The sequence below is a fragment of the Haliotis rufescens genome, unplaced genomic scaffold (genome assembly GCF_023055435.1).
Source record: "Haliotis rufescens isolate VD_foot unplaced genomic scaffold, xgHalRufe1.0.p SCAF_24, whole genome shotgun sequence".
Classification (NCBI taxonomy): domain Eukaryota; kingdom Metazoa; phylum Mollusca; class Gastropoda; order Lepetellida; family Haliotidae; genus Haliotis; species Haliotis rufescens.
In genome coordinates this window covers 9605088-9614203 of record NW_025963935.1, presented here as the reverse complement: position 1 = coordinate 9614203, position 9116 = coordinate 9605088, and the positions used below count along the sequence as shown (strand labels likewise).

At 43.0% G+C, this 9116-nt stretch overlaps 1 protein-coding gene across 1 annotated transcript in view; it reads right to left on the bottom strand.

Annotated features, from left to right (window-relative positions):
* Nucleotides 1-1312: 1312 nt before the first annotated feature.
* The window catches only part of LOC124127985 (serine/threonine-protein kinase SIK3-like), a 57860-nt gene continuing 50056 nt past the window's right edge, over nucleotides 1313-9116 (bottom strand). Inside the window, exon 15 of the mRNA XM_048402152.1 lies at nucleotides 1313-5130. Within this exon, the coding sequence (XP_048258109.1) occupies nucleotides 3781-5130 (1350 nt within the window). The 3' untranslated portion in view covers nucleotides 1313-3780. The remainder of the gene's footprint in view (nucleotides 5131-9116) is intronic.

Here is a 9116-nt window from a genome sequence, read left to right as displayed (position 1 = left end):
ATCACTGGCCACACCCTCTCTCTCTGACCACTCCTTCTCTCTCTCTGACCATCCTCTCACGCCACCCGTTTTCTTTTCTTCTCATTCAGCCCCAGTAGACACCTGATTCTCTGTCTCTCGGCCCAATACACAAACAACAGGCCATGTCATTCTGTCACAAAGTCAAGAATCGAATAAAACAGCAAATTGTAAATAATCAAATCGCAAATATTTAAAAATTAAAACTATGAAATCAATATTTATCCTATGTTGGCTTGTGGATAAACGGGATAGAAAGAAACAACTGAACGTCATAGTAAACATTCATCTCACCCTGTTCAACGTCATCCAGTATCGTGACAAACATCGGTCGCAAACAACTGCACCGTGGAGTCTTATAGAACAATTAAATATATGTAAATATATATATGTATATATATAAAACACCAGCCAATACAAGCTGGGAGTGCTCTGACATTGGTATGGGCGGGGCCAGGTGAGGGAGTCACAGTGAATGAAATAGACATGTCTTTGTCTTCCCTTCAAAAAGAGTTGAAACTGAGTTGTCTCCCTTCAGTAATGTTGAAACTGAGTTGTCTCCCTTCTTTAACACTGCCATTGTTTGCTTGTTATTTAACGCTGCACTCAGCAATATTCCAGCTATATGACGGCGGTCTGTAAATAATCAAGTCTGGACCAGACAATCCAGTGATAATTAAAATAATTAAAATGGTCGGGATAATGAATTCCTGAGAGAGTGAGTGAGTTAGCCAGGTAAACACCGTTCTGATTCATATTAGTTCAATGGCAGCCTAAGACATGTAATTTTTTTAAGAATACCCCTGAGAACTAGTGAGAACATTATTTCACCAGTCCTCAAAGTTTGCATTTTCCCGAGGCAAGGGAGTTAGCTGACTGTAAAGGTCCAGTTTCCACCCTTGCCAAACTAGGCAGGAATTACTGGGCTCGATCGTAGCGCCACCAGTGGCTATTACCAGTTATGTCCCTTTTAAGCCTATCCTATGGACCAATCAGATTCCATCACTTGCGTTTGCTTTACACAAAATGGTGGCGCCCAGTCAGGACGATCTGATCGATAATCAAGATCTATATTGCATCGCGAAATGCATCAAATCACGTGAGCACCTTGATTAAAAACATGAAAAGATTTGGAAAATATCTGCTGATGAGACTGCGGTGCACATGCTTTGCAAAGCCTGCAATTGACCGAAATCTGCACGACAGTTTACAAACCGGATTTCGGTGCGCGATTTTGATTGGACTATGCATAGACTCGTTAGTCCAGCCACAATGTAACTCCATAATACCAGCCTAGTTCGGCAAGGGTGGAAACAGGACTTTTATAGTCAGTTAACTCTCTTGCCTCAGGAAGATGCAAAGTTTGTAGCTTGTCCTGTTTACATTTTCTGTCAGTTTTATTCAGTTCCAATTTGTAGAAAAATTGAAAGCATTGAGATTCATAACTATAACCCTGACATGCTTGCCCGTCTATGAGGTCTGGACTTATGTCCCCTAACTATCAACACTGCATTTCCTCATAAATCAGGGCAGAAGCTACCTTCTGCAAAGTGGAAAGTTTTGATAGCGAAGTTGTCTTGTTAGTGCATTGCATGATTCTATCAATACATATTTTATTCTAACACGAATGTGCTTCAGGTCGGCAGTGATCAAAATATTTTTTTTCAAAATGATAGTTATAATTTTTTTACAAATTTTCTCAGCATTTTGGGTCAAAGCATCTGTAAAGCATTAAAAGAAAAAACCCTGAGATATATCAAATCTCCACTGAATACAACAACTCAATATTCAACTCTCTTTGCTCTAGTCATGCTAAACATTGGCATGTCTACATTCCGCCTGTAGGTGTCCCCATTGTCTGGAGAGACATGGTTGATTATTGATGATCAATAACAGACAATTGTAGGTCAAACTTTCTGAAAAGTTCAGTCTTGACACCTTGGACCTGTGAGGTGCATGTGTAAGTATCATTTACCCTTTTTAAAGTCAGTTCCCTGGGACAGACTGTCATCACTCAGCGCTTCAAGACATACCGGATTTGACGTAATAAGCGCCCCGCTCTAATAATCGCCCACGGCGATATTTGCTAATATATTGGCTAGTGAACAATCCCAATTAGCACCCCTTCCGATTGATCAATGTACACAAGACTTGTTTATTCGTGTATAATACGCACTGGTGTGTTATATGCACCCTTAATTATTGGCAATTAAATTCTGGAAAATATATCTGTCGTGTATAAAATGCACAGACTTTTCTTTCGTATCATTTCATGCTTTCAGCATGAACCCTGAAATTTACGATCTTTCAACTCTGTTTTTTTTCTCACCAAAATTATATTTGAATAACAGCCCCCTATTTCTAATTTTGAGAGCACCCTGAGCGCTCATTACGTCGAATACGGGTTTGAAAGGAGGAACTAAACACTTGTTTGTACCCACAAAACAGTACTTATCTGGACATTTCACATGTCCGGTGATTGATTAAAATGTTTGTAAAACCGGGGGATAAGTGAATCTTTTCCCCAAAGGGACAAAAATAGTTATTAAAAATATTACAACCCTCCCAATATAAAATTGTCACCCTCAAACAAAAATCAACCGTGTCACTTCAAGACAATTTTTAAAAAGAGAGGCTTGTCTACAGGCCAGACTTTTAACATTGGCAAAAACACAAAGACTCTCCCTGCCACAGTCACAGCATGCAGTATACACAGCTTCAAACCATCACAGATCATCACCAGCCCTGACCATGGATAGATATCGGACATGGTCACAGCATGCAGTATACACAGCTTCAAACCATCACAGATCATCACCAGCCCTGACCATGGATAGATATCGGACATGGTCACAGGTTACAGGTCCCACAGGTTACTTGACACAATTATTTTGTTTCACATAAATATTTTAAAATATGTCAAAATATGAATCCACACAAAATTAACTACACTGAAGTGGCCGACAGGTTAAAAAAAAAAAATTAAATAATTTAAAAAAGAAAATAAATGTTTAAGATAGAAATATTATTTGCCCTACAAACGAACACATAGCAATACTTGAAAGACAAGCAGCAGTGTGATATCCAACATGACATGCATTATTGCTCTCTTAGTAAAACAGCACGTTACTGTTAGCGACAGAAAACAATCACTGCTATGCCCTATAACATTGTCACATTGAGTGAGTGAGTGAGTATTGTTTTTCCCCGCTTTTAGCAATATTCAATCTCTATCAGCGCGGAGGCACCAGAAATGTTCAAAATGTGATTTCTCAAAGTTACTTTTTTAATAGAGTCGAACCTCATTGTGTTGAACTCGTGGAGACCTGGGAAAAATTCTAGTTATACAGGGTTCGAGACATCAGTGGAATTTCACACTTAATTTAGATACTTTTGACTCCTAAATGAGTTCAAGAACACCGTAAATTCAACACATCCAAGCTCGACACAATGAGGTTTGACTGCATGTAACTTCTTTTCTGAAATTCAGAGATATTTAAACACTGTATTTTGAGATTGTATTCCACATAATGATATAAAACTAAGCACTTAGACCTCTTCCTATTTCTTCGTCCTGTTACACATAGCTGTGTGGTTGTGACATAATAGCCTATTGTTGTTGCTGCTGTAAGAGTTTACGAGGTCACCGTTTGCCTCAGCAATTTCAGCTGACCTGCCCCTCTTTGGGAACTGATAGCCTATACAACCTACACACACAGCTGCCTACATGTGACTGTGACAGAGAGTTTGGACAGTAATGACTTAATTATTCATGCAGGAGAGCAGATCATGACAGAGGCGGGAGTACTGGACACTGTCCCCGGACAGCTTCCGGACCTGCACCCCGGGAACGTCCCCGTCACATATCTCCAGCTCCACCTGGACGTCTGCGTTCTGGAGACGGAACAAGTTCTGCGAGCAGTGATAGTCCACGTCCGGACATCGAGTATCTAACATGTTTTTGATGGCAGACAACACATCGTCAACAGTTTTGTGCAAGTCGGGGTTGATGTGGATGACTACCTTGGAAGAGTCTATGCTTATCGGTGATGGGGAGGAGAAATAGCAGCCATTGACCGGCGCCGACACTACATTCTCCTGGCTGTGGGAGTGGGTGATGTGAGCGGCCTTGTGTTGGGGGGAGAGATCGAGGACCGTCCTCGACTGGAGGTCGGCCTGGTCGAAGCTGTGACCTCGAGGTATAGAGTCTGTGTTAATGAGGGGCGTGTTTTGAAGGGTGTACTGGAAGAATGGGTCACGGGCGTCGTGGAGGGTGTGATGGCGCCGGAACCGTGACTGGTTGGTTCGGTGGAGGCGGGAGCTGTTGAGGATGAACTGGGAGTTGCACAAGTTGACCACGCCCATCTCCGCAGCCGCATCCTCAGGTGGGAACAATGGCGGCTGGATGCCGGCCAGGTTTGTATTTACATAGTTATTAAACAGATACAAGGGATAGGTAGGGGCACCGGGTTGCCGGGGATGCTGACCTGTTTGAATGGGGTCGGAGGTCATAGGTGACTGCAGTGGACTGGCTCCGACCCCTGATGATACTCCTGAGGCTCCGGAAGCCACAGTCTTTGGCACATTCGTTCTATCTAAAACACGCTCATCGTCTTCGTTCGTCACATCGGTCACATGACCTTGTGTATCAGTGATGCTGATCTGCGGTTTCCCCGCAAACTGTCTGTGTCTCACTTCCTGTGCATTTTTTTCGCTGCTTGCTGTCGTATCTACAAACATGTCCTCTTCTTCCGTCCTCATGGGTTCGGCAGCGTCCCCCGCGTCCTCTCGGATCATGTGGAGATTCTGGAAGTTTGGGGGCGAGCTGCTACGCTGGTGGGTCTGGGGGTAGTTCTGGAGCAGGTGGGTGTAGGTCGGGGTGGGGGACTCGGAGCGCTGAGACGGTGGCAGGACAGAAGTCAAGGTCGGGGGCGAGGCTCGGCTGAATGGGGAAGAGGCACTCGATGTCTGGATCTGCTGTAAGTGCAGTCGCTGAAGGTGCTGATACAAGTTGCCAGGCAACACATCTGATGTGACTTGTTGCCGCTGGAAACTGGGGGATGCTGGGAGAGGTGGGGAAGGCACGGGAGATCTCTGCAGAGTGGATGTAGTCTGAAACAGAAAGTCACCATCATCATCATCACCATCACATCATCACCATCATCATCACCACCATCATCACATCACCATCATCACAATCACCATCATCACATCACCATCATCACATCACCATCATCACAATCACCATCATCACATCACCATCATCACATCACCATCATCATCATCATCATCACCACCATCACCATCATCACATCATCATCATCTGCGGCACCGTCCCAACTAGTCCGTGAAAACAATCACAAAAGAGAAAGATAAGTTATTCCTTGCAAACTACACTGAAAGTTATTAGTACCAGTTTGAGATAAAAACAATTTCTTAAGCATTCACATTTACAGGTTTCACGGGTGTTTTTACTAGGGGTGACTATTGGTCTGGAAATCACTATTGCGATAACTATTGATATTGCAAGCAACTATTGCGATAAGTATTGATAGTTTTCAGTGAATCATTTAGATGGATTTTAGAGTTGAATTAAACCTTGGAACTGAAGTTTCCTTTGAATGTGATGACCACAACAACAAATAAAAAGTAAACTTTGAGATATGACTGATTTGTTTTTTCTTTACCCAAATAATTTAAGAAAAAGAAACTTTCACATTACCATGTGTAAATTACTACCACTCATGATAAAAAAAATAAAAATTTTGAAAAGCATTGCATGTATTTTATTGATATGGTAAATGCAATCGAAACTATCGATATTCCTAACTGAAATTGATATTATTGATCGGAAACTGATTTAATAATCGATTTATTGACTTTAAGTGCTAACCAATAGCAATATATCGATAGTTTGATTTATCGTGGCACCCCTAGTTTTTACTGACAGACAACACAAAGCTACATTTCAAACAACGGAAGACAGGATAGAGGTCCAGGGTTGATGTAGAGAAAGCACACTGTCAGTGGGAGGTAGTCCACAACATAGACATGTCAGCCATACAGGACACCCTATACCCACTATCCTTCTCCTCGCCTGACATTTGGACTTTTTCTGAGTTTGCTTTAAAATTGACCTCCAAGGGTAAAAAAAACACACTAGACAAGACTGTGACACTGGAGAAAACTGTGACACTGGACAAGACTGTCACACTGGAGGAAACTGTCACACTGGACAAGACTGTCACACTGGACAAGACTCACATTAGAAGACTGTCACACTGGAAGACTGTCACACTGGACAAGACTGTCACACTGGACAAGACTGTCACATTAGAAGACTGTCACACAAAAAGACTGTCACACTAGAGAAGACTATCACACTAGAAGACTGTCACACTAGAAGACTGTCACACTAGAGAAGACTATCACACTAGAAGACTGTCACACTAGAAGACTGTCACACCAGAAGACTGTCACACTGGAGGAACACACTAGACAAGACTGTCACACTTGAGGAAACTGTGACACTGGACAAGACTGTGACACTGGAGAAAACTGTCACACTGGACAAGACTGTCACACTAGACAAGACTGTCACACTGGAGAAGACTGTCACACTGGAGGAAACTGTCACACTGGACAAGACTGTCACACTGGAGGAAACTGTCACACTGGACAAGACTGTCACACCGGAGGAAACTGTCACACTGGAGGAAACTGTCACACTGGACAAGACTGTCACACTGGAGGAAACTGTCACACTGGACAAGACTGTCACACTGGACAAGACTGTCACACCGGAGGAAACTGTCACACCGGAGGAAACTGTCACACTGGACAAGACTCACATTAGAAGACTGTCACACTAGAAGACAGTCACTAAAGAAGACTGTCACACTAGAAGACTGTCACACTGGGGGAAACTGTCACACTGGAGGAAACTCACTGGACAAGACTGTCACACTGGACAAGACTCACATTAGAAGACTGTCACACTGGAGAAGACTGTCACACTAGACAAGACTGTCACACTGGAGGAAACTCTCACACTGGACAAGACTGTCACACTGGAGAAAACTGTCACACTGGAGAAGACTGTCACACTGGAGGAAACTGTCACACTGGAAGACTGTCACACTGGACAAGACTGTCACACTGGAGGAAACTGTCACACTGGGTAAGACTGTCACACTGGACAAGACTGTCACACTGGAGGAAACTGTCACACTGGGTAAGACTGTCACACTGGAGGAAACTGTCACACTGGACAAGACTGTTACATTAGAAGACTGTGTGTGACACTAGAGAAGACTGTCACACTGGACCACTATCCTTCTCCTCGCCTGACATTTGGACTTTTTCTGAGTTTGCTTTAAAATTGACCTCCAAGGGTAAAAAAACACACTAGACCAGACTGTCACACTTGAGGAAACTGTGACACTGGACAAGACTGTCACACTGGACAAGACTGTCACACTGGAGGAAACTGTCAAACTTGAGGAAACTGTCACACTGGAGAAGACTGTCACACTGGAGGAAACTGTCACACTGGACAAGACTGTTACATTAGAAGACTGTGTGTGACACTAGAGAAGACTGTCACACTAGAAGACTGTCACACTAGAAGACTGTCACACTAGAAGACTGTCACATTACAAGACTGTGTGTGACACTTGAGAAGACTGTCACACTAGAAGACTGTCACACTAGAAGACTCTCACATTACAAGACTGTCACACTAGAACAGCCTGAAGATGCTATATACTTTTTCATCATACCTCCATGTCAGATCTTGACACGTGATCTTAATAAAACACTGTGTAACCCGCCTTGGAGGGTAATAATTATCTCTTTTACCCTGCCACGAGCAAAACAGGCTGCACGTGAATTTCCGAGAGACAGAATAAATCCCTTATACCCCGCTTCAAAGCAAAAAGCTGCAAGCTTTTTCTGAGTCAATAGAAGTCACGTGAGATAGCGCAAGTTAACCTCAAGCTCAATCGAACAACTGTTTTCTATCAATTTTGAATTTTTTGTTTTAATTCTTTGACAATGTCAGATAAAACATGTTGGTAAGGGTACATGGGGTTTTATGCTTCCCACGTTACTTGCCTCCGGTTTGTGGCATAAACCCCGACACAGGACTCTTGTACCCCGAGTGATACTGTGACAACTGATAACATGCGTTCTACTCTACGAGGTATATTGTGGGAGGTGAGTACAGGTCACGTCTACAGGTCTTGGGGAGGCAAGAATGAAAGCTGTCAAATCTGCAACTGCAACAGTTGAAATGTGATGTCCTGATTAGTACGGGGAAAGGTTCTCTTATTTTAGGCAGATTCATTCGCATAACAAAATCATCAATCTTCTGTGTCTGGGGCAAACCCATCTTTCCAAGGCAATGTGAGTTAACTGACTATAAAAGTGCAGTTTCCACCCTTGCCGAACTAGGCTGGTATTATGGAGTTACATTTTGGCTGGACTAACGAGTCTATGTATAGTCCAATCAAAATCATGCAACAAAATGGAAATCCGTCTCGTAAACTGTCGCCCAGATTTGGGTCGATTGCAGAATTTGCAATGCAAGTGCACCGCCATCTCGTTGTCAACAGACATTTTTAAATCCTTTCATGCTTTAAATCAAGGTGCTTGTGTGATTTGATGTAATTCACGATGTAAGACTCGTTTTATCACAATATAGATCTTGATATCGATCAGATTGTCTTGATTGTGCGCCGCCATTTTGTTTAAAGCCAATGCAAGTGATACAAGAGGTGGAATCTGATTGGTCCATAGGAGGGACATAGAAGGAACATAACTCGTAACAGCCACAGGCGGCGCTTTCGATTGAGCTCAGGAATACCAGCCTTGTTTGGCATGGGTGGAAACTGGACTTTTAAAGACAGTTAACTCTCTTGCCTCGGGAAGATAGGACAAAAACCCAATGGTCTAAGCCTGAGCTGTTAAATTTCTGTGACATCCTCGGCCATCCAGGGCATTACATTTCCAGTCATCCTGCTGAAAACACGCGTCCCATTTGCAACAATATCCTGGAAGTAATGGGTCATCGCAATCGCAATCTTTCTCATCACTAA